The 24,287-nt window shown below is 45.4% G+C and overlaps 1 protein-coding gene across 1 annotated transcript in view; it reads right to left on the bottom strand.

Moving 5' to 3' along the window:
• Window positions 1-3,663: 3,663 nt before the first annotated feature.
• The window catches only part of LOC141112539 (cytochrome P450 2J6-like), a 75,546-nt gene continuing 54,922 nt past the window's right edge, over window positions 3,664-24,287 (bottom strand). Inside the window, exons 5-9 of the mRNA XM_073605456.1 lie at window positions 15,127-15,300; window positions 7,243-7,387; window positions 6,834-7,021; window positions 4,310-4,451; window positions 3,664-4,071 (exon numbers count right to left, since the gene is read on the bottom strand). Coding sequence (XP_073461557.1) covers window positions 3,890-4,071; window positions 4,310-4,451; window positions 6,834-7,021; window positions 7,243-7,387; window positions 15,127-15,300 — 831 coding nt within the window. The 3' untranslated portion in view covers window positions 3,664-3,889. The remainder of the gene's footprint in view (window positions 4,072-4,309; window positions 4,452-6,833; window positions 7,022-7,242; window positions 7,388-15,126; window positions 15,301-24,287) is intronic.

Genomic DNA, 24,287 nt, shown 5'->3' with positions numbered 1-24,287 from the left:
GTCCAGCCGGAGAGAGCGTCGTGTCAACATCTGGAGAAGAGAAGAGGGAAGAAGCCAAGAAGCCCAGAAGCCCAGAAGCCCGGACCTCTGCTGGCAAGAGAGCTACCTGAAGACAGCAGAGGAGCCGGCCGAAGAACTGGAACACCGGGAGAAGAGAGCGGAGAAGAACCAACCGGACGCCGGGAGAAGAGGAACCGGAGGAACCCCCGAAGCCGGAGGAAGACCCCCCCGGAGCTGTTTAATAAATTATTTTAAAAACCTGTGTAGTGTGTTTTATTATTGATGCTTTTTCCCTAGGTGAATGGGTAGGGGTACCATGTACCCCATACTCATTCACATAGGGTGGGGGGGCCGGGATCTGGGGGCCCTCTTATTAAAGGGGGCTCCCGGATTCCGATAAGCCCCCCGCCCGCAGACCTCGACAACCAACGGCCAGGGTTGTCGGGAAGAGGCCCTTGTCCTCATCAACATGGGGACAAGGTGCTTTGGGGTGGGGGGCCCTGCAGGGCGCCCCCCTCCCCCAAAGCACCCCCCTATGTTGAGGGCATGCGGCCTGGTACGGTTTAGGAGGGGGGGGGCGCTCGCTCGCCCCCACCCCCTTTCCTGACCGGCCGGGCTGCGTGCTCGGATTGGGGTCTGGTATGGATTTTAGGGGGGACCCCACGCCGTTTTTTTCGGCGTAGGGGGTTCCCCTTTATAATCCATACCAGACCTAAGGGCCTGGTATGCCCCGCGCTCACCGCAATAGGAAAATCTGTTTTTCCTATTGCAGCGAGCGCGAGATGCAATACCCTGCCCTCGCGTCGTATCTGGTCCGTCGGACCAGCATACACACGAGCGGACTTTCCGTCGGACCAGCACACAGACGAGCGGACTTTCCGCCCGAAACTGAGTCCGTCGGATAAATTTTAAACATGTTTAAAATCTTGGTCCGGCGGACTTTGGGGAAAAAGTCCGCCGGAAAAGTCCGCTGGCGCCTACACACGGGCGGATTGTCCAGCACACTCTGGTCCGCCGGACCAAGTCCGCCGGAAAGTCCGACTGTGTGAACGCGGCATAACACAAACTGAATGACAAATCACGTGCTAGTTCTTGGTGCCAGGTGTGAGCTATAGCTTTCCAATTATCACATAGCTTTTAACTTTGCTCTACGGCTCCCTCTACTGTCCTAAACCTTCACATGCTTGTTTAGGGGAATCTAGGCCACTGTAAACTGTAGATTGTTCTCAGCTCTGTTCTAAAAATGAGAAAAAATGTTTATGTTTTGGCATATTTTACTCAGTGGTGGGCTGACACGCATAGGCTACAGTGTATGAGCCTGGGTAACCAAATTTCACCTTGAGTACAAAAACACTATCAGAATTGATAGAACTGAATTTAGCAAAACATCCCATCATGGTTACAAAGGTAATCTGGTTGAAAAAAAAAGACACAAGTCCGTCCAGTTCAACCAACATATTAAAAAATGCAAAAACAAAACACACAGAAATAGAAACCCTCCATATGCACAATCCTATACCCACAGTTGATCCAGAGGAAGGCAAAAAAAACAATAAAGCATAATCCAATTTGCTCCAGCAGGGAAAAAAATTTCCTTCCCGATTCCCCCAAGAGGCAATCAGATATATCCTGGATCAACGTTACCTATAAATGTTACTATCCAGTATCCAGTTATATTATATGCATTTAGGAAAGAATACAGGCATCTGGATCTGATCTGGAGGACAGTTGAGTTCACTGGGCAAGCATCAAATGCTCATGAGAGTGAACACATTGTCATTTGAAGTTTTAGCAAATGAAAACTTGTGAAAAAGTTGCCATCATGCTAATATGTGCCCTCATCGACCCAACCTCATCTGGTCTTAAAGTGGAAGTCCATGCTAAAACTAAAATCCCTGCATCTACAGTTCCTTTCAAGCGTTGGACCAGACCTCTGCATAAAACTTGCACTCCTTCTGTAGGCACAAAAGTCCATTCTCTGAACCCTTCTACTGGCTGATGAGGCCTACGAGACATTGCATCCGCATCTCTAGTGCCAATTCCAAGTCGATACTTCAAACTAAACTGGAACCCGGCCAATGATGCTAAACATCGATGTCCAATGACATCTAGCTTAGCAGAAGTAAAGAGGTAGGTCAAAGGGTTATTGTCTGTCTTCACTATGAACTTAGCTCTATACAAATAATCTTTCAGCTTGTCAACTACCACCCATTTCAGAGCCAAAAACTCCAATTTGTGTAAAGGCTAGTTCTTCTCAGAGGGGACCAGGCTTCGGTTCACATATGCCACTGGTCTAAGTCCACCATCTTGTTCTTGGTAAAAGACTCCCCCCAACCCATCTCGGCTAGCATCCACATCAGCATATGCCAAGACTGAGGCTTCTGTGAGACTCCTCTTTAAATGTTGATAAGCCTCCTCACATGGGCGAGTCCATTGTTCTCTGATGGATTCTTTTTTTATAAAAACAAAATTCACTTGTTACATGTATTGAGAGCGTCCGCTCGCTCATCACCATGGCTGCGCAACGTCAAAGGTTTGGATCCTCTCCTCTGCACATGTATCAACCTCTGAATGGTCTTCCTCAGCAGATCCTCAGCGTCTTCTGATTGCAGGAAAATGTAAGTATCCAGCTCCTGGCTACACATGTATACATGCTTGTATGCACGTAATTTACTGCACTCAAATGTAAAATTTGCTATGTTTATTTTACAGTTCTGTACTCATCCTTGTATCACTGATCTTTACGCAGCTGTTTGCATTGTTCCATAGACAACAATGCACCTGTGTTCAGATCACTAGTGCTCAAACAAGTAAAGTTTAGTTCAAACCTGTGTTCAAACCAAACCATAATCTCATCCCTAAACAAGACCATGTATAAACACTTGAAAAAACACTTGCCTTGTTTTATGATGGGAATAGCTCTGTTGTAAAAAGCTAAGTTTCTTTTACACAAAGTTTTACATATGAGAGCTAATACAGTATTATCAGCTCACAAATTATAATCCATGCCCTGCAAGCAATGCACTATTAAAGTGGTTGTAAAGGCAGAAGGTTTTTGCCTTGTGTGTGCAGCAGCCCCCCTAATACTTACTGAGGTCCCTCTCTGTCCAGCGATGTCCACGAGTGTCTGAGCTCTCCAAGGTCCTCCCTCCTGATTGGCTGAGACACAGCAGCGGCACTGTTGGCTGCCACTGCTGTCAAAGTCAGATAGCCAATCAGGGGAGAGAAGGGGCCGGGCCAGGTTGGGGCTCCATGTCTTAAGGGACACAAGGAGCTGTGACTCACCTTGGGTGCCCCCATAGCAAGCTGCTTGCTGTGGGGGCACTGAACAGGAGGGAGGGGCCAGGATCACAGAAGAGGGACCCGAGAAGAGGAGGATCTGGGCTGCTCTGTGCAAATCCACTGCAACAGAGCAGGTAAGTATAACATGTTTGTAAAGTCTCGCTTTTTTTCCTATAAAAATAACAATCACTTTAATTAAGAAGCAGCAGGATGTGTTAATGCAATGTAAATTGATAAACGAAATATTTTGTAAAAAAACAATACAATCCAGTGTAAATAATAATAAAATAGTTTTCTTTATAACCCAGAACAGGTGCACTTATAATTTTTTTTCCTTGTCAAAAGAAGTTTATTGAGTATACAATGTTATAAAGATACATAAAGTAAGTCTTATACATTTTTTTAATACTCTTGCTATAGATGGCACTTCAAAAAAGTATAAAACTGTATGGTACATTTTCCAATTTTGTGACACCACTTACTATAATAGTTGACATATGTGGATTATCTAGTATATTGTAAATAATACAACACCTTTTTTATTGTCAATGATAACTGGGTACTGTTTGAGTGCACTTTTGAGTCCTCTGAGTCCATATGGTGAGTTCTATGTGCGTGGTACCAGTCTCATTTTGAAAGGCTTTGGTTTCTGTGTGAGTCCAAAAACTGGGGTGAGATCTGGAGGAGACTTGGGGTCTGGCCAGTGGAATTCAAAGTGTCTCATCAGAGTAGTGAAAAAGAGGAAGAGCTCCATCCGGGCCAGATTCTCTCCAAGACAAACCCGGGGACCTAAAGAGAAACACATTAAGATCAGATGGGAAATTCTAATTAATATAATCTACTGTTTTTGGAAACATCGCCCACATATCTCATTGGTCAGCTTTTGGCTTCAGCACTGGCAGTGAATGATCTATTAGCCCTGGCACTAATGGTGTGTATAAGTACTAAGTTTTATATATTCTGTTCATCAGTACTACAAATATCTAGAGCTTCTGAAGTCACCACCTTTATAGTAACTATCTTTTACCTGCAGAGAAAGGAAGGAAAGCTTCTACTTTCACTAGTTCTCCATCCTCATTCAGGAAATTTTCTGGATTAAATTCATTTGGATACTTCCAATATTTTTTATCATAGTGTGTCGAGGACAGATCTGTGATGATGAGTGTTCCCTGGAGACACATAAAAAAAAAAAAAACAGATAAATGAACTTAACCTTTCACAGCTATAAGATTTAACTCACCATTGTCCATCCAAAATTGCATGATAGGTTTTGGGTGAACATGAGTGAATTGAATCTAAACCTCAGAACAGTATTTTATATATTGTAGATTGCCAGAGGATGTGGTGGCTGCCTTATGCCGCGTACACACGACCGGACTTTACGGCATACTTTGCCCGGCGGACTTTTCGACGGACTTTACGACTGACTTTCCGAATGAACCGACTTGCCTACACACTATCAACCAAAGTCCGACGGATTCGTACGTGATGACGTACGACCAGACTACAACAAGGAAGTTCATAGCCAGTAGCCAATAGCTGCCCTAGCGTCGGTTTTTGTCCGTCGGACTAGCATACAGACGAGCGGACTTTTCGACCGGACTTGAGTCCATCGGATAGATTTGAAACATGTTTCAAATCTAAGTCTGTCAAACTTTTGAGAAAACAAAGTCCGCTGGAGCCTACACACGATCGAATTGTCCGACGAAATCCGGTACGCCGGACCAAGTATGCCGTAAAGTCTGATCGTGTGTACGCGGCATTAGTTTTAAATTTTAAGGCTAAGATCCCTTTTTTTTAGCAAGTACAGAAAATACCAGTTGATTCTGCCAGAAAAGTTTTGGTCATTTCCTGTGAGTTTAAAAAAAAAATGCCCCTTCCATCCAGACAGTGAAGATGGAGCTTAAATCTTTGTATCTCAAAAAAACTTGAAACAATAGTGAAGAACCTTGAACCCACAATGCGGTTCTTCACGAGATAGAAGCCCTTCATGGAACACACCTTTTTGGACTCAGAGCTCAATTCTCATATGGCTCCATTTCAATTTATAGCATGGTATGCCAAGGCAAATCTAACTAACCTTGAGTAGGTTAAAGAGGCGCTCTTGAATATCACCCTAAACATTTGCCTCTTTGATACAGGATCTCCTGTGAGCTTGAAAACTGTTTAGCTACATACAGTATATGATGTTATTGTTAGTAACCTTTTTTTTTTCTGTATGCATAATTTTCTATGGTAGTTTGTCATGCAATATTCAGTAGTTGTGCAGCCCCTGATCTCTAGCAGCGAGCTTCATTCACGTATATACCTTAAGGCACAGGTGTCAAACTGGCGGCCCTCTAGCTGTTGCGGAACTACAAGTCCCATGAGGCATTGCAAGGTTGACAGTTACAAGTATGACTCCCACAGGCAGAGACATGATGGGACTTGTAGTTCTGCAACAGTTGGAGGGCTGCCAGTTTGACACCCATGCCTTAAGGTGACAAGTTGACTTCTTATCTGAGACAAGTTGAACTGTCAAATACATGTTACTCTACTAAAACTGACAGAATGGCTCATTTATGTTGATACCAAACAGATGCCATGATGATTGTTATGTTCTTGTACTATCTTGTATAGGCTGTGACCATACTGTATTTTCTTGTGTTTAAGGCTCGGTTCACACTGCAGCGATGCGGGAACCCTGCAAATCCACTGCGGGTTCCCGCATCACATGTCTCCCGACGGCAGCCTTTTCAAACAGCCTTTTTACACAATGTGGATAATTAACCCCTTAAGTCCCTAGTGAGTATAACAAGCATGTTTTACTGCATATACAGACTGATTTTACTGTTATGGGTTTAATTTTACGCATCCGATTTATGCAAGATGTCCCCCCCCCCCCATGTGATGTGCAATGTAGCTTCGAAAAGGGAATAAAATGTCCTAAAGTAAAACACATATGTATGTTCACCTTAAAGCAGAGTTCCACCCAAAAGTGGAAGTTCCCCTTTAAGCACTCCCCTTTACAAGCCACATTTGGCATGTCATTTTTTTTTTGGGGGGGGGGGGGGGAGTGGGCACCTGGTTTTTACAGGTACTTCCTGTCCCATTTCCTCCTTCCGTCTTCTGGGTGCCTAGGCAACTCCTCCTCTCCCCCTAGGTGGCCCCTCCCTCTCTGCAATCTTCTGGGACAGGTCCCAGAAGATTGCCTGGCCACTAGAAGAGCGCAGCCTGGCTCCGAAGCCGCAAGCTGTCACGGCCGGGCGCCCACAGTTGCAATGACGGCGTCGCAGAGAGGAGGGGGAGAGGAGCTAGGCTTCGAGAGGCCGCATTGCTGGACCATGGGACAGGCAAGTGTCTGTTTATTAAAAGTCAGCAGCTATACTTTTTGTAGCTGCTGACTTTTAATAAACTGAAAAATGAGTGGAACTCCGCTTTAACTGTTTTTTTTTTGTACTTGCAATACTTCTATAGGGATAACATTTAGAGAACTGTGTTTGTATTGCAGAGACATATTGAATATGTTTCTGTTTATTTTGCTCAGACATACACTTGAAGTATCTTCTGACCTTTGGTATAGTGTATCCATTCAGCTGAACATCTTTAATGGGTGCATGAGTAACTCCCAGTGACGCAATTGAGGCAAGGCGCAGGATTTCCTGTAGAACAGCCTGTGTGTACGGCATCTTTACTCTGTCCTCATAGTCAAGATGGTCTCTCTCTCCTCGAATTTTATCTATTTCTTCTCGACATTTCTCTGAAAGAGCATCTACAGTTTAATACCCATACTGGAAATGTAATAAATAAAACTGAAGGCAGTTTAGGTTTGTATTATTCAAAAAAATCTATCGAATTGCAGGTGGCAGAAAGTGAAAGCACCTGATTGGTGGGTTGTAACTGACAATACAGATACTTCTAGAACAAAGCTACTAGATAATAAGAGATATAAAGAAGGAAACAGTTTTCAGAAGACTTTACCCTGAATCTCCGGATAGGTCATCATGTAAAGCAGACTCCATTCCAGAGTGGTTGAGGTAGTTTCTGTCCCAGCAATAAAGAGATCTCCCACACATGTGAATAGGTTCTCAGCATCAAAGGTTGACTTGTGACCATCTTCATGTTCCTGAAAATATAGGAAGAGATCAGCTGCAGGCATCATCCCAGGACCATTTTTTAGTTGGACGGAGGGCCGAACAAAACCTGGATTGGCTTTGATTGGCTCTCAGCTATGGTAACCCAGAAGCGATGACATGATATCACTTCCAGTTTACCCGGATGTTTTAAAAAAAACCAAAAGCATTTAAAAACACTGATCATGATGTTTTTAAAATGCTTTTAAGGACAGAGGAGGGATTAGGGGTCTTAAAGGCCCCAGATCTCTCCATAAAGAGTACCTGTCACCTGCCTATTTCTGTCACAATAGTGACACTTGTCAGGGCTGATCCTAGGGTCACCGGCGCCTGGGTGCAGAAATATTTCTGGCGCCCCCACGTGGGCGTGGTCATCTTACCAACTCCTCCCCTTTACAAATGTTTCTATGGCAACGACTCAAACACAGAGATGCTCCCCTAAGAAGTGTTTGTTACCCTGGGATCCTACTGTGATCTTTTAATAAAGAAAATACAGGAAGAGGGTACACTAATGAGACCTGGAGGGGAGTTTTTCTGATGCACACAGAGAGGGCTTCTGTTAGAGAGTCTGTTAGAAAGAGCCCCCAGACATAATACAGAAGATGGTCAGAGACTGCAGACATAGTACAGGAGATGATCAAAGACTGCAGACATAGTACAGGAGATGATCAGAGACTGCAGACATAATACAGGAGATGGTCATAGACTGCAGACATAATACAGGAGATGATCAGAGACTGCAGACATAGTACAAGAGATGATCAGAGACTGCATTTCCTATGAACGTTAGTAGATAATAGCCGATCGGCCCTCTCACCTGACCCAGCGATACAGCGATGGTTCCTCTGATCAGGAGTCAGCTCACTCTGAATTGCCCGTGGCGACTCCGCTGGGTAGAGCCCAGATCTATATTCCGGCAATGACTCCATTCCTTTCTCTGCCAGGAATGGTGCTAGGCTGTGTGGCTTTCCCTCTGGTGGCGCAGGTCAGCGGGGTTCTCTCTCTGATCATGTTCCCTCAGCACTGTCCTCTCCCTCTGGAGTCCTGGATGTACTTCCCTGAAAGCTTTCCCAGGCTCCTGTATCTCTCCCTCTCCCATTTAGCTGAGCATGCTGTGTGAGCTGCAGTTTCCGTGTTACAGTGGGGCTGCCAGTCCTCGGGACTACATGTCCCACAATCCTCTTCTCTGCTCCTTTTTCTATTCTGTTTCTTCCCTGGGTATATGAAGGCAGGGGAAGATACATAGTGGGCAGCTGTGCTGGCAAACGCTGCTCACTAGTACAGCAGCGTGCGCAAGAGGGAGAGGGAGGGGAGAGAGGGAGGGGGGAAAGAAGAGCCCGCAGCTGCATTGGCATCACTAGGGTTGGGGTCACCCCCCCTTCCACCAACAATAGTCGCCCCTCAGTACAGACCCCCCTCCACTAAGTATAGACCCCCTCCATCAGTGCAGAACCCGCACTAAGTATAAACCCCTCCCTCAGTACAGACCTTACTCAGTACAGACCACCCCCAGGAAAACCCCCCCTCCATTAGTACAGACTCCTCCAGGACAGACCCCCCCTCCATTAGTACAGACCCCCCCAGGACAGACCCCCCCTCCATTAGTAACGACCCCAAGGACAGACCCCCCTCCATTAATACAGACCCCCCAGGACAGACCCCCCCTCCATTAGTACAGACCCCCCAGGACAGACCCCTCCTTCATTAGTACAGACCCCCCCCAGGAAAGACCCCCCTCTGTTAGTACAGACCCCCAGGACAGACCCCCTCAATTAGCACAGACCCCCAGGACAGGACCCCCCCTCCATTAGTATAGACCCCCCAGGACAGACCCCCCTCCATTAGTACAGACCCCCCAGGACAGACCCCCCTCCATTAGTACAGACCCCCCAGGACAGAGCCCCCCTCCATTACTACAGACCCCCCAGGACAGACCCCCCTCCAATACTACAGACGCCCCCAGGACAGAGCCCCCCTCCATTAGTACAGACCCCCCAGGACAGAGCCCCCTCCATTAGTACAGACCCCCCTCCATTAGAACAGACCCCCCCAGACAGACCCCCCTCCAATAGTACAGACGCCCCCAGGACAGAGCCCCCCCTACATTAAGACAGACCCCCCAGGACAGAGCCCCCTCCATTAGTACAGACCCCCCAGGACAGAGCCCCCCTCCATTACTACAGACCCCCCAGGACAGAGCCCCCCTCCATTACTACAGACCCCCCAGGACAGACCCCCCTCCAATAGTACAGACCCCCCCAGGACAGAGCCCCCCCTCCATTACTACAGACCCCCCAGGACAGAGCCCCCTTCATTACTACAGACCCCCCAGGACAGACCTCCCTCCATTACTACAGACCCCCCAGGACAGACCCCCCTCCAATAGTACAGAGCCCCCCTCCATTACTACAGACCCCCCAGGACAGAGCTCCCTCCATTAGTACAGACCCCCCAGGACAGACCCCCCTCCATTACTACAGACCCCCCAGGACAGAGCCCCCTCCATTAGTACAGACCCCCCAGGACAGACCCCCCTCCATTACTACAGACCCCCAGGACAGAGCCCCCCTCCATTACTACAGACCCCCCAGGACAGAGCCCCCCTCCATTACTACAGACCCCCCAGGACAGACCCACCTCCATTACTACAGACCCCCCTCCATTACTACAGACCCCCAGGACAGACCCCCCTCCATTACTACAGACCCCCCAGGACAGACCCCCCTCCATTACTACAGACCCCCCAGGACAGAGCCCCCCTCCATTACTACAGACCCCCAGGGCAGGACCCCCCCTCCATTAGTACAGACCCTCCCAGGACAGAGCCCCCCCTCCATTACTACAGACCCCCCAGGACAGAGCCCCCCTCTATTAGTAATGACCCCCCAGGGCAGGACCCCCCCTCCATTACTACACCCCCCCCCTCCATTAGGATACAGTACATAAAAACACCCGGGCGGCAGCTGGAGAGGAGAGTGTGCAGCCGTGCCGGGTGGAGAACAGAAGAGTACACAGCAGCAGTGAGAGACACAGAGAGGAGGAGAATGTGCCAGCATGGACCGCTCCGCTCCCCCTCCCCCCGCGCGCGTGACATCACTCACTGCACGGCTGGTCTCTCTCCACACAGAGACCAGCCGCTCTGCCTCCATTCACATCTTCGGCTGGCTGTTCTCCTTCTCTGACAGAAGGAGGGAGGGGCTTGAGCACTGAATACAGCGGCGCCTTTCTTCTTAGAACACCAGCGGAGAGGCGCCGCAGGACACAAACAAGAGGAGGAGGGAAGGGAGCACTCTGGCGCTACAGTGCCCCCACCTCTCTGGCGCTGGGGTGCACTGCACCCTGTCTGGGATCGGCCCTGACACTTGTGATAGCAATAAAAGTAATTAAAAAAGGTAAACTGTAAAAATAAAAAAATAAAAAAAATTAACAGCTTCAGGTCCACCTCATAGCAGTTTTACCGCTACAGATCGGCATCTGTGTGCCAGATCACACACATATATATATATATACATACACACAGCATCTCACAAAAAAGTGAGTACACCCCTCACATTTTTGTAAATATTTTATTATATCTTTTCATGTGACAACACTGAAGAAATGACACTTTGCTACAATGTATTGTAGTGAGTGTACAGCTTGTATAACAGTGTAAATGTATAACTTGTAGCACCCTCTACTATAGGTAGGTGCTAGCATAGGATTTTTGCCGTTTTTTTTTTTTTTGTTTATAGCGCAAAAAAAACCCCCAAAAAACGCAGAGGTGATCAAATACCACCAAAAGAATGCTCTCTTTGTGAGAAAAAAAGAACATATATTAATATAAATATTATTTAGGCACAACGTTGCATGACTACATAAAATAGTAAAACCGTGTATCTCAAAAAATGGCCTGGTCATGAAGGGGGGTAAATCTTCTGGAGGTCAAGTGTTTAATAATTTAAAGAAAATTTAAAGTGTCCCTGTCCCCCCGTACTTGCGTGCAAAGGCAAATGTGGTCACATTGGTCCTGCATGCAAACAGCAATCGTCTTATACGTGAGGTATCACCACGCATGTCAGATCATGGGCAGTAATTCTAGCACTAGACCTCCTCTGTAAATCTAAAGTGGTAACCTGTAAAGCCTTTTAAAGCATCGCCTATGGATGATAAAGTTTACATTTACGTTTGTCACCGTTGCATGGGCGTGCACAATTTTAAAGCATGACATGTTTGGTATCTATTATATCTTTTACAAAAAAAAAAAAAAATGGGTTATGTAATTTGCATATTTTTGCATTAAAACCCCCCCAAAAAAGTGTTTACTGCTCTCTGGTACCAAAAAATACGTTGTCTGACACCAGGAGTCAAGACTGTTGGCATTTAGCACCCAAATGGTTACAGGGCTCGAGGATGGGGGAGGAAGTCTCTCCTAAACTACAGCAATACTGGGAAATCAATGAGAACTCAACCTCAACACAGGTAGTCTGGGATGCCTTTAAGGCCAACACCAGGGGAGAATACATTTCAGCTATCAAGGCGGTTCGTTCTGAGATGTCCTGTCAGGTCCAGGCCCTTGAGGAGGGAGAGGCTAAGGCAGCAGAGGCTTTTTCTGGTTACCCAACTCTAGATCACTTCAGCCAGCTAGCTGAAGCAAGAAGAGCATCATCTCTACATCTTGCCTCGGCCACACATCTGGATTTAAACTCTCTGGCGGCGAGGATCTTTGAGTCCGGAGACAAAAATTGCAAACTCCTAGCGAATTTAGTTGCAGACTCTAAAATTCGGACAGTGGTGTCAGAAATCCGTGGTTCGGATGGTCAGGTGATCTCTACTCCTGAGCAAATTTTGAATGAATTCAGATACTTTTATGAAAAATTATATGAAGCAGTCCCTGGCTGGTCTGAGGACCGGCGTAGGGAGTTTTTACATTCCCTGCACCTACCCACTCTTTCGCAGGAGGATCTTGAATTTTTAGACAAGGATTTTGTCACTGAGGAGATAGAGGCAGCAATTTGTTTGTTCCCCAGTGGAAAAACACCGGGACCAGATGGCCTACCGGGTGAGTGGTACAGAATGTATGCCTCATTAATTGCACCAAAACTGTTGAAAGTCTTCTCTGAAAGTAAAAAGCAGATGTCCTTGCCCCCTACTATGTACCAGGCACACATAGTCCTCATCCCTAAGCCCGGCAAAGACATATTCCTCTGTAGTTCCTATAGGCCGATCTTCTTGCTAAACTATGACTTCAAGATCTTGACAAAACTATTGGCGACCAGGCTGCGGACGATTCTACCATCCCTGATTAATATAGACCAGACTGGTTTCATGCCAGGGAAATAAACAGATATAAATTTACGTAGAGTGTTTACACATCTTCAGCTACCTTCCACTGAGTCCTCCACGAGGGTATTGGTTACGCTAGACATTGAAAAGGAGTTTGATTCAGGGGCATGGCCTTTTATGTCTTCGGTTCTAGAGGTTATGGGTTTTGGAGAAGAATTCCATAGGTGGATCGATATTTTGTATAAGGACCTGACAGCGCAGATAAAACTTAATGGTGCTCTGTCAGCACCTTTTTGGTGGGAAGAGGTACGAGGCAAGGTTGTCCGCTGTCACCGCCTCTATTTGCCTTGGTGATGTAACCACTTAAGACAGGCAGATGGGGTTAGGGGCATACAGGTGGGATCCATACATAAGAAAGTTGCTTTATACGCAGATGATCTCATTCTTTTTTTGAATGACCCTGCTCAATCCCTCAGAGAGACGCTGACCATTCTTTCAAAATTCACTAGTTGCTCGGGACTCAGGGTAAACTGGGAGAAATCCCAAATTTTACCGATAGATATAGCCGTAAAGGACATAGCAGATCCCAACCTTCCCTTACTATGGACAGACAAAATTAAATATCTAGGAATTACACCTCCACATCTACCTCTGACTATTATACCCTTAACTTAGAACCACTGATACAAATGAGGAGGACAAGACTGAAGGCTTGGGCACATCTCCCCCTCTCTCTAATCGGGAGAATTAATTTATTCATGATGAAGCTCCTGCCTGCCTTTCTCTATGCTCTCAGACACGCCCCTATCTGGATCCCAAAAAAAGTATTTCGCCTGATAAACACCATTCTATTATCATTTCTCTGGGGAACCGGTCAGCCGAGATTTAGGCTGACGGTGCTACAGAGACCTTGGAGGAGAGGGAGTCCTGGCTTGCCCTGACCTCCATTCTTATTTCATGGCGGCTCTGTTATCCCACACCCACAACTGGCTGGTCTCTGATGAGTCCAATGCAGCAGTGGTTCTGGAAGTAGCACATCTGGGGTCATATGAGGCGCTACAGAACCTACTTTACCGGGGTCCTAGAGCTCCCTTCCCTCTTACAACGGCAATGAGAGTGGTCATACGGGCATGGTCAGTGGCAAATTCCATGCGCCCCATACCTTCTGGACACATATCCCCGCACAGCCCTCTTTGGTTTAACCCGCAATTGTCAGAATTTGGGTTTATTCCCGACCCTAGTGTATGGGCATGCAAGGGCATCAAATATATAAATCAGATCTGTTTTGATGGCCGAATACAGACTTTTGACAGGTTGAAACAATATGATTTACTTACCTAACTCACACTTGTTTAGATTCCTGCAGCTTAGACACGCCTTTAACACCCAGTTTGATCAGGGACGAAACTCTATCTAAGCCCTTATCCACCATACATAAAGCGTTACTTCCTAACGTACACACAGGATCAGAACACCTTAAAGCAAACTGGGTGGTCGATTTCCCTACACTAGACACAGAGGATTGGGAGGAAATGTGGGAGCGTCCCTTTTCACAGCTAGTATCAGCTAGAGATAAATTAGTGCAATTTAAAATAGTACATAAGGTATATTACACACCTGTGCGTCTACATAAAATGTATCCATCTATTCCTGCCTCCTGCTGGAGATGCAACTCATCCTCAGTGGACTTCATTCACATTTTTTGGAGCTGTCCTCAGATCGAAATTTTTTGGGTTGAGGTAACCAATTTTATTTTGACTGTCACTACTGTTCCTGTACCACTGTCTGTAGAGGTATGTCTGCTGGGACTTGTGGAACCCCTGGCCCCACGCCGGGCAATTAGAACCCTGCTAAGATTATTACTTTACTATGCCCGTAAGTCGGTAGTACTCAGATGGAAGGCCTCATCCGCACCCTCATTACATTTTTGGAAGAGGTTAGTGAATGCGGCTCTACCACTATACAAGGCTACCTACCTGTCACGCGGTTGTGCCAAAAAATTCCACAAAATATGGGATATTTGGACGGATTCCCTGTCCACTAAGGCAGACTCGATGGACAATTAGTAACGTTCTACTAAGAACCGTGAATGACCCAAGTGGCATCTCCGATCTCATAAACACCCCTGGGATGCTCAGTCAATAGTCAGGGGGAGGGGGGGAATGCGATTATGTAACTATAATGTACACTTTATTTCACAAGAATCTAAAGTAAGCTTTGTAGGGTATATGTAGAATTGTAGGATTGCTTTGGATATTCTATACAGGTGGTTGAGCGTACAGTGGTTTAGGTCGTTTTTTTTTTTTTATATATATATTTACATGTAATGTGTTTTTATCTTTTTTTTTTCTCTTCTTCTTAGTTTTGTAGTTGTAGTGAACGAGCCTGGGTGTGCCCAATAGGCTCTGTATTGTTTTGTTCTCACCTTGAAATTACAATAAAGATAACTTTAAAAAAAAAAGATTACCATATGAAGTTCTTCTAGATAGCAGTCTATGTAATCTCTGGGTTCTCCGGGCACTCTGGTTCTCCTGTGTTCTTCTAAAACCTTACCAAGGAACGCAAATACTGTCTTAACATTTCTGAATATCTTCTGATGTGGCAATGGAAGATATTTCACAAATCCAAATGCATTATAGAGCTAAGAGAAAAAAGTAACAAAAGATCATTCATAGCTTCTTTTTCTTTCATGTTTCCTTTTATATTCAGATATGTTATATATAGGGCTTCTGTACCTAGAGTTGATTGATAGAGTAGAAGTGGCCATGTAAGGGAAAATATTCCGGGGTGCTTGTCACCATCTTGGTTGGTGGTACGATACAGAGCATACAGATAGCTGTTTCCAAACTTCTCTCCAAAGAAAAGGAATGACCACCATTTGGGGATTTTCCAGTATATTCAAGATTTCTTATCTCTATAGTGAACCCTTACATGGCCTGATTGTCAAACATACAAAATATGCTAAAATCTGTTACATGTCTCGCTATTATAGGGGTTTTATGTATAATACCCAAGACTCGTATTTTATAATGCAATTCAAAAGACAGATTTATTGTAATTGCAGATCAGTTACTTTGCGTAACAGACTGATAAAATAAAACAATAATATTGGAACACAAAGGGGCTGTGTGACTGCTTCTGTAGGGTAAATATGGCAATATACATTAGTCCATAAAAAGTCCATAAATATCCATATGTTCCTAAAGTGCACTTGCGGCAGCAATCCTACAGCAAGCCAATTCTGTATGCAGAAAAGAGAAGGAAGCTATCCTGGATAGGGAGGAATAATGCTGTAAAAATTACAATTCTACCAAAACTTCTTCATCTATTTCATACTTTTCCAGTACTTGTCCCTTCCTATGCCCTCAAATCTTTCCAAAACCATGTCCTGCGATTTATCTGGGCGAACAAAGGTCCTCAAATTTCAAGGCATACAATGTTCATACATAAGAAACAAGGGGGCCTGGGCGTACCACACTTCCCGAAATATCTCTTGGCTGCACAGATTGCCCCACTACCCCCTTTATACTGCGAAACACGCTCCCAACCAGTTTAGCACACCTTTGCCCCAACTCTTTCAATGCTTGCTTTCTAGGGCTGCTATCTACCAGGGGACGTACTCCGCACATTGTGGTCACGCCCTATTCTAAGGTCTTAAAATTGTTGGGGACATTATTCACCCATACCTTTCCAAGGACCCTTCCTTTTCCTTCCTTTTGCATTTGAATTCACCAGATCTCACAAGATCCCAATTAAAATTGGCCACATATGTTCTATTAGCAGCAAAACAAACTATTGCAAAAGCTTGGAAACAACAGTTTGTTTTCTTCGCGGAAGTCCATCGTCACACAGACTTTTTTTTCATCAACGAAAAAACATAATAGTATTCTCCTATATATGCACAAGAAATTTAAAAAAAAATCTGGGCCCCGTAGATACAATACGCCCACCCCTCCATGTCCCCTGAAAGCTACGCACTGTCAAAGGCAGTGAATGCCCTGGGTTTCTGGGTGGAGTGTGCCCGACTTCCTTCTTTTGTTCTCCTCTTCTTCTTTCTGTTCTGTTCTATTTCTCTCTACCTTTCTTTTTCTTCACTCAGTCCCCTGTTCTAGGAGGCCTTGACAACTACATCTCTTGATTATACTCTGTGCAAGACTTGACCCGCACATCTACTCTGATAGTTACTCCCAGTTTATGGTATTACACTTTTGACCCCCTTCCCTTCTCCTCCACATCCCCTTTCCTACCTATCCCTGTAGCTCATAATAAGTGTTTTGTTACTGTAAATCTAACTCATTTTGGGCCATACGTATCGATCTGTATCTTCACTGCCGTTACTGCTTTCTAGGGCTCACAGCTGCACTTGGTACTTTTTTACAATGTTGATTACATTTGAACACTTGTGCAGGTTATATTTTGTATCTACCAAAACTTTAATAAAAACTATTTAAAAGTGAAAAGAGAAGGAAGGGCTTCCAAGTGCAGTAATAAAACAACTGTAGCACACCCCACGTAGTAGCTGCACATGTAAGGGATTACCCACTCCGCACAGCCAGGCACACCGAATCCTCACAGGCACACAGAGTCAGAAAACAGTCCGTAGCTTTATATGTGTTGTTTATTAGGGGGTTAACAAGTTGGATAGGGATGGTAAGTTATGAGATGCCCACCTGACTTCAACAAACTTCAGTGACAACTTCCTATATAAAACTATACACATCTCCTCATCACTCTACTCCAGCACACTCTTGGCCTCTGCTGGTACACTCTTGGGGGAACTTGACAGTCTCCTTTTTCAGTTCAGTAGCAGCCCATTACAGGCAGGAACTTACACTACCTTAACAGTAGCACATGAGTGACACAGCATGTAACTTTCCCTTCTGCTTCTTTTGTGGTCACTGACCCCAGCACCACCTCTTCAGGCCCTGCCAGCCCGCCTGGCTTTAGCTGCCTCTTTCACCAGCCCCCCTGGCTGACTCTCACATCAGTCCACCCGACTGACACTCAGGATATCTCTCAGGGGAAGGACTAAATATTGAAGCCCATCACTGTCTTCAAGGGAGACTGGCCATTCTCCCCCCTTTGTTGGTCCCTACCAGTGTTGATCTACTCACTCTGTCCTCTCCTTGCTCCTGTGCCTCCAGGAAAGATTCCTTCCTTGTGTCTTTGGCAGGATCTCTCCAGCACCTGAGCCCCGGCCCAAGGCAGGCCACCCCTCAGGACTAGGGAATACCCCTCCCGACAGCCTTCTCAACACTGCATCTCCATCTTCCACCCAACTTCCCTGCTGACATGGCCCATATCTATTTATGGGGTAGTCTCAGTCCCCTGCCAGCCCACTTCTGGGGATTGGCTGAGATGTAATGCTGGAGTGCCCAATATATAGAGAACTGGTGGCTGGAGGACAACAGCGCCCAGCAATACGGCTGGTGTACACAATACTACATACATCTAAAAAATACTATCAGATGTACTATATATATATCTAATACATAAAAAGTGCACTGTGCATTCTAAAAGGGGGATAATGGTTAAGAGACACGCAAAGATCAAGGACACAATTACTAATTCTGTTGTATATACATAGATTATCTACATGAAGTAATGATACTCACTGAGAAAAAAAAACACACAGATAGACCATAAGGGTCCAGATTCCAGGCTTAAGGAAGACCATAAGGGTCCCCTGTAAATATAAAGATATATTAGGCAAAGTTAATAATAATAATTAGCGAAAAGATATGATCTTACCAAAACAAAAATACTATAAAAAAGAGGGGATGATAACAGGCTCTGTATAAAAAGACACTGAGGATTACACTGGAATATGGCTCCAATACGTACAGTATATGTTCACTATATTACCAAAAGTTTTGGGATGCCTGCCTTTACACGCACATTAACTTTTTTTTTTTTTTTTTTTTTTTAAAGAACATGTTTATTGTTGAAAAAAGAACAACGTACAAGGGTATTACATAGCGTATGTCCACAGAAAAAAGGGGGGTAGTATACATGTACAGTAGGTGAGTATATTTATCATACATAATAGTAGCCTTTGTATAAAGTCAAGCATGATTAACAAACAACACGTATTGTCAATGCCCTTCTATGCTTTCATCCTCCATCAGCAGGGTTTTCAAAATTAAATACCTTCTGCACTGTGGTATTTTAAGGTTATATCGGTTAAGGTGATCTCGCCTGGATCATAGGTAGTCCCTGTTCTTCGCAATTGATCAGTCCGTACAAGTATTAGTGTTATCCAACCATCTATTCCATATTTTATGATATTTGGCTGGGCAACCCCTGTGCCTGTACATCACCTTTTTGTATGGCAGTGATGTATTTACTTCCCTGACCCAGGTCTGTAAAGTAGGGGAATCCGTTCTCATCCAGTACTTAGCGATTAGTTTTCTAGCGCTAAATAGCGATTCACTAAGGAATGTGAGAAGGGATCTGTCCGTGATGGTATCCGGGAATAACCCCAGAAGACATGGTCTGGGGTCTAATTGTACTGGTGATCCCATATGGTCATGTAAGAATTTTATAATTTGTGCCCAGTAACTTTGTATCTCTGGACATTGCCATAGCAAGTGGAAGAATGAGCACGGGTTATTAGAGCATTTGGGACAGTTTGGGTTCTGATGTGGGGAGAATTGGAAATTCTAGCAGGCGTGAGGTAGGATTTATGAATTATATGCAGCTGAGTCGGGCGTTCAGATATTTTAGGCGATGTTTTCTTGATGTTTTCTAATATGTCTTCCTAGTCAGAGTCATCTATGGGCCCCACATCCTCCTCCCATCTGATTCTTGCTATATCAACAATCTTTGCTACCGACCTTGTATGCAGTGTGGTGTAGAGAGTGGAGATGAGTTTTTCGGGGTTCGTACCTGTGATTATATCTACCAGTGGCAACATTTGCGGGTTAGGGAGGCCGTGCGCGAATTGAGTTTGGATCGCATGTTTTAATTGCATGTAGCTAAATTGCATGTGGGGGGGGAGGTCAAACTCCTCGCATAGTGTTTGGAAGTTTCTCACGCCAAATATAGTAATAACCTGAAATAGGTACACAATTCCTTTAGCGGCCCATCTGGTGGCCCCCGGTAGGGATGCCAATTCCTTCATCTGGGGGTTATACCACAAGGGTGTGTGCGAGTGAAAGGGGTCCACTCCAGTTAGTCTGATCGCCTTCTCCCACACACATCTATGTTGAGATAGCAGTAAGTTTCGATCCTCGCTCCTCCCCCGTCTTTTCCTGCCCCTAAATATCACTTGTAATGGGGAGTGTGTGTCGCTATGTGGTTTTTTACAGATTAAGGTCTGGTATCTATCTTGATCTGTTTTGTGAATATGGTAAAGATGCGAGAGCTGTGCAGCGATATAATACGTATATAGATCTGGTAGTGCTGTACCTCCCGAGGAGGTTGGGTTTTTGAGCGTATTCCAAGCTAACTTGTGCCTATTGGTCCCCCATATAAAGGAATTGATAATTTTGTCTAGTGTTTTAAAAGTTCTGAGGGGAATGAGTACTGGGGAGTTCCAGAGCATATAGAGAAATTTTGGCAATAATATCATTTTAAACAGGTTGATTCTACCCATTATTCCCAAGGGGAGTCTTGCCCAGGTTTGTGTACAGGATTTTAAGTATGGGAAAAGTGGTTCGATATTATTGATGATATATTCTAGGGGGTCTTTAGTTATCTCTACTCCTAAATACTTAATGGAGGCTACTCTTTGCAATGGTAGTGAGGCCGCACTACGTACTGGGGCCGACGTATCTAAGGGGAGAATTTGTGATTTGGAACAATTCATACTCAGGCCTGAGTGCTTTCCGAAATCTTCTATAGTCAAGAGGGCTGCTTGGAGGGATGGGCCAGTATCTTCTAGGTAGAGGAGCATGTCGTCTGCGTATAAACGTAATGTTTCAGTCAAAGTCCCCATGTGTAACCCCCGTATATTCGGGTTCAGTCTAAGGGAGATAGCAAGGGGCTCCACTGCTAAGGCATACAATAAAGGGGACAGCGGGCAACCCTGTCGGGTTCCCCTTCCCAATGGGAAAGGGTCTGACGTCCATCCATTCACTACCACTCTAGCTACTGGGGAATAGTACAATAATTGTACCCATTTTATAAAGTTAGGACCAAACCCGAATCCCTTTAGACATTCCCAAAGGTATCCCCACTCTACTGAGTCAAACGCCTTTGCGGCGTCAAGTGTCACTATCGCTCTATCTCCCATGTTCTCATGATCCGCCTGGACATTCATATGCAAGCGTCTTAGATTCATGGCTGTGTTTTTTCCAGGCATGAATCCTGTCTGATCAGGATGAATAAGGGAGAGAATACTGTTATTGAGACGCATAGCCAATATTTTAGCTAGTATTTTGATGTCTGCTTGAAGAAGCGAAATTGGACGATAGGACTCAGGTAGTTGGGGGTCTTTACCCGGTTTAGGGATTACTATAATTATCGCTTGACGAAGAGTGTCAGGAAGGGTCTCAGTTTCAAATATATGGTTATATAGTTTCAGTAGTTCAGGGGTTAATATCTCCGAGTATGCCGCATAAAAGTCAGGAGGTATGCCATCGCCACCCGGCGCTTTGGCTGGTGCTAATGAAGCTATAGCCAGGGCGACCTCATCTACCGTGAGAGGAGCCTCTAAGTTCTGCAGTTGGGATTCAGAAAGTTGTGGGAACGGGATATCTTGGAGAAATGTCCTAGTTTCTTGTGCGGTGATCCCTACCTTGGAGGAGTATAGATCAGCATTATATTTCTGAAATTCTTCTGCTATTGCCGGGGGATCTGAAAGTGTGTCATTGTGTGGGCCTTTAAGGGTTACCACTACCAGAGGGTTGGAATCCTGCCGGGCCATCTATGCTAGTAGTTTACTCGCTCGCTCCCCCTGTTCAAACACGCGTTGTTTCAGAAAGAAGAGTTTCTGTTTAGCTTTCTCGTAGTGTAATTGGTCTAGGAGACGGGTATGGAGTCTAATTGCAGCTGCTCTATCTTGAGTAGGGTCATTTTGAAATTCTTTAGTTAGTAAGTCTGCTTTATCTGAGGCCTGGTTAAGAATTAAGTTAGAGGAAGCTTTTATTCTGTGTATTCTTGAGGAGAGAATAGTGCGAACGTGCAATTTATATGCTTCCCAGACCTGTCCCACTGGGGCCGTATCTCTATTAACATTAAAAAATAATTGCCATTCCTTGTGTATGTCCTCCTGGTCTGTCAACATTGACAGCCAGAAGGGGTGGAGACGCCAGGTATAAGGACCTGTAAATGGGGTTAGCTGTAGGGTTGCCCAACATGGGGCATGGTCAGAGAGAGATCTGGTGTGATACCCTGAGCCCAATAGACGGGGAAGTAGTGTGTCCGATACTAGGATTAGATCAATTCGGGACATGGTGGAGTGGGTTGTTGAGAAGCATGAGTATGCCTGCGCACTGGGATGGTGATATCTCCAGGTATCAGTTAGGGAAAATTCTGTTAACGTGCGCCCAAACCGAGTGGTGTCTGGAGAGTGGGCGCTCTGACTCAGCTGTGTTCTGTCTTTTTGGGGGGTTCAGAACCATATTGAAGTCCCCCATCCAGATAGTGGGTACATTAGGGTGTTGCGCCATATATAGCAAACCTTCGGTAATTAGGTTAGATTTGTACGGTGGGGGTATGTAGAATACCATTATTACATTTTGCATACCATTTAATGTGCAGTGTAGGAATATGAATCTACCTTGGGGGTCAGTGCACATAGAAACAAGTGCAAATGGAGTAGTTTTAGCTATGAGGATCGAGACCCCTCGAGAGTATGGGGAGTGGGTGGTGTGGAATGCCCATCCTATCCATGGCCTTTTCAGAGCCAATTGGAGCTGTCCTGTGACATGCGTCTCAACTAAGACGGTTATATCTGCATGATATGTTTTAAGGCAGGTAAAAACAGCAGTGCGCTTAAGCTTGTCACGGATTCCACGAATATTCCAAGTGAGGAATTTCAATTTGGTCATGTTAATATAGTGCAAAATTGTTGAAGGGTAAGTATGGGGTACCTCGCCCAGAGCATATACCGCCACTCTCCATACTGAGATAAGCCCCCCACCCCCTCCCCTCCGTGGTAGCATACAGATACAGTCACATCATTACTTTTCAAATTGTTGTACATGTTCTTTACCTTAACTTTACTGTTTCCCCTCCCCTTCCTCCCTGCCCTCAGCAACTCAAACTTGACTGGGGCTTGCAACCCAAAACTTGTGCAACTATAATAGCATGGTATTACTTGCAGGTCACATAAAGAAAAAAACCAAGTGCACATTAAACAAATCAGCACCGGCAGTTGCCTATTGGACAGTGCCAATGCCGACAAAACAGTCTCCCGTTGGGGGCGAACAATCTCTGGATGAAAATCCAGCAATGGATTAAACGCAGTGACAGTTATTTATCAAAGCAGGTAAGTAACGTCAACTTAAATCCAGACTCCGCTGTGACGTCTAATAAGGAAAAATAAGCAAAGTCTATCGTAGGCACCAGGTGTATATTGTAGCCGTAGTAGATTTAACCTCCCTCTGCATTCCTTCATGGCACATTAGAATCTTAGTGAGGGTTAAGAGGAAGGGGGAGGGGGAGAAAACTGATTTAACGTTTCAGGAAGAATGCGACCGTAGGGCGGGCTTGTCCATCATGAGGATAGTCCGAAAAGCTGACATGTAGTCCATACGATGAAGTTCATATATCAGTAAGGCCACAGGAAAAAGAAAAAGAAGGGGGGGGGGAGACGGGGGAGGTGGTTCATAGTGGTACCGTTCGTGTTGCTAGTATTGGGGGGTTGTGGAACTTTTATCCCCAGGGTCTGAGGTCTTAGAGGTTTGCTGTTTCAGTCCCTGTTTAAGCAGTTATATTCAGATTGAGGTCATAACGTGCACATTAATGGACAAGTGTTCTGGCCATCTTAGGGATTAGTGTAAGCAGAAAGCTGTACAATAGCACTTACATTTTGAGGGCTGGGACGTGCTTTAGGCGGGTCAGTTCCTTTGCGCCTCTCGTTGATCCATCCATGCTGCGGCAAGGTTTGGGTCCTCAAAGAAGTGTACCCGATCTTCTCCCACTATGCGAAGGCGGGCCGGGAACAACATTGCGTACTTAATATGGTGAGCTCTTAGGCGACGCTTCATTTCGGAGAATCGCGCCCTTTGCCTTTGGACCTCTGCAGAAAAGTCCGGAAACGCCGAGATGAAACCGGATTGGTACGGAATGTTTCCTTTGAGTCTAGCAAGACGTAGAACCGCATCTCGGTCCCTGAAATTAAGTAACTTCGCAATAAAAGTGCGTGGGGGTGCTCCTTCAGGGGGACGGCGAGCCAGCATGTGGTGGGCCCGTTCCACCACGAATGTGGCCGAGAAGGCCTCTCTGCCATATGTTGCAATTAGGAGCTGCTCCAGGAAGGTAGCTGGATCTGTGCCCTCGGAGCCTTCCGGTAATCTTATAAACTGGAGATTGGAACGGCGGGCGCGATTCTCCAGGTCATCTTGTTTTTGCGCCAATTGCTGTACCTGGCGTTGTAAATCCTCCTGTGAGTGTTGCAGGGGGTATAGTGTGTCTTCCGCCCGCCCGAGCCGCGTTTCAGCTTCAGTAACTCTCTCTCTA

This window comes from Aquarana catesbeiana, linkage group LG11 (genome assembly GCF_042186555.1).
Source record: "Aquarana catesbeiana isolate 2022-GZ linkage group LG11, ASM4218655v1, whole genome shotgun sequence".
NCBI classification, from domain to species: domain Eukaryota; kingdom Metazoa; phylum Chordata; class Amphibia; order Anura; family Ranidae; genus Aquarana; species Aquarana catesbeiana.
This window is presented reverse-complemented; position numbering and strand designations above follow the sequence as displayed.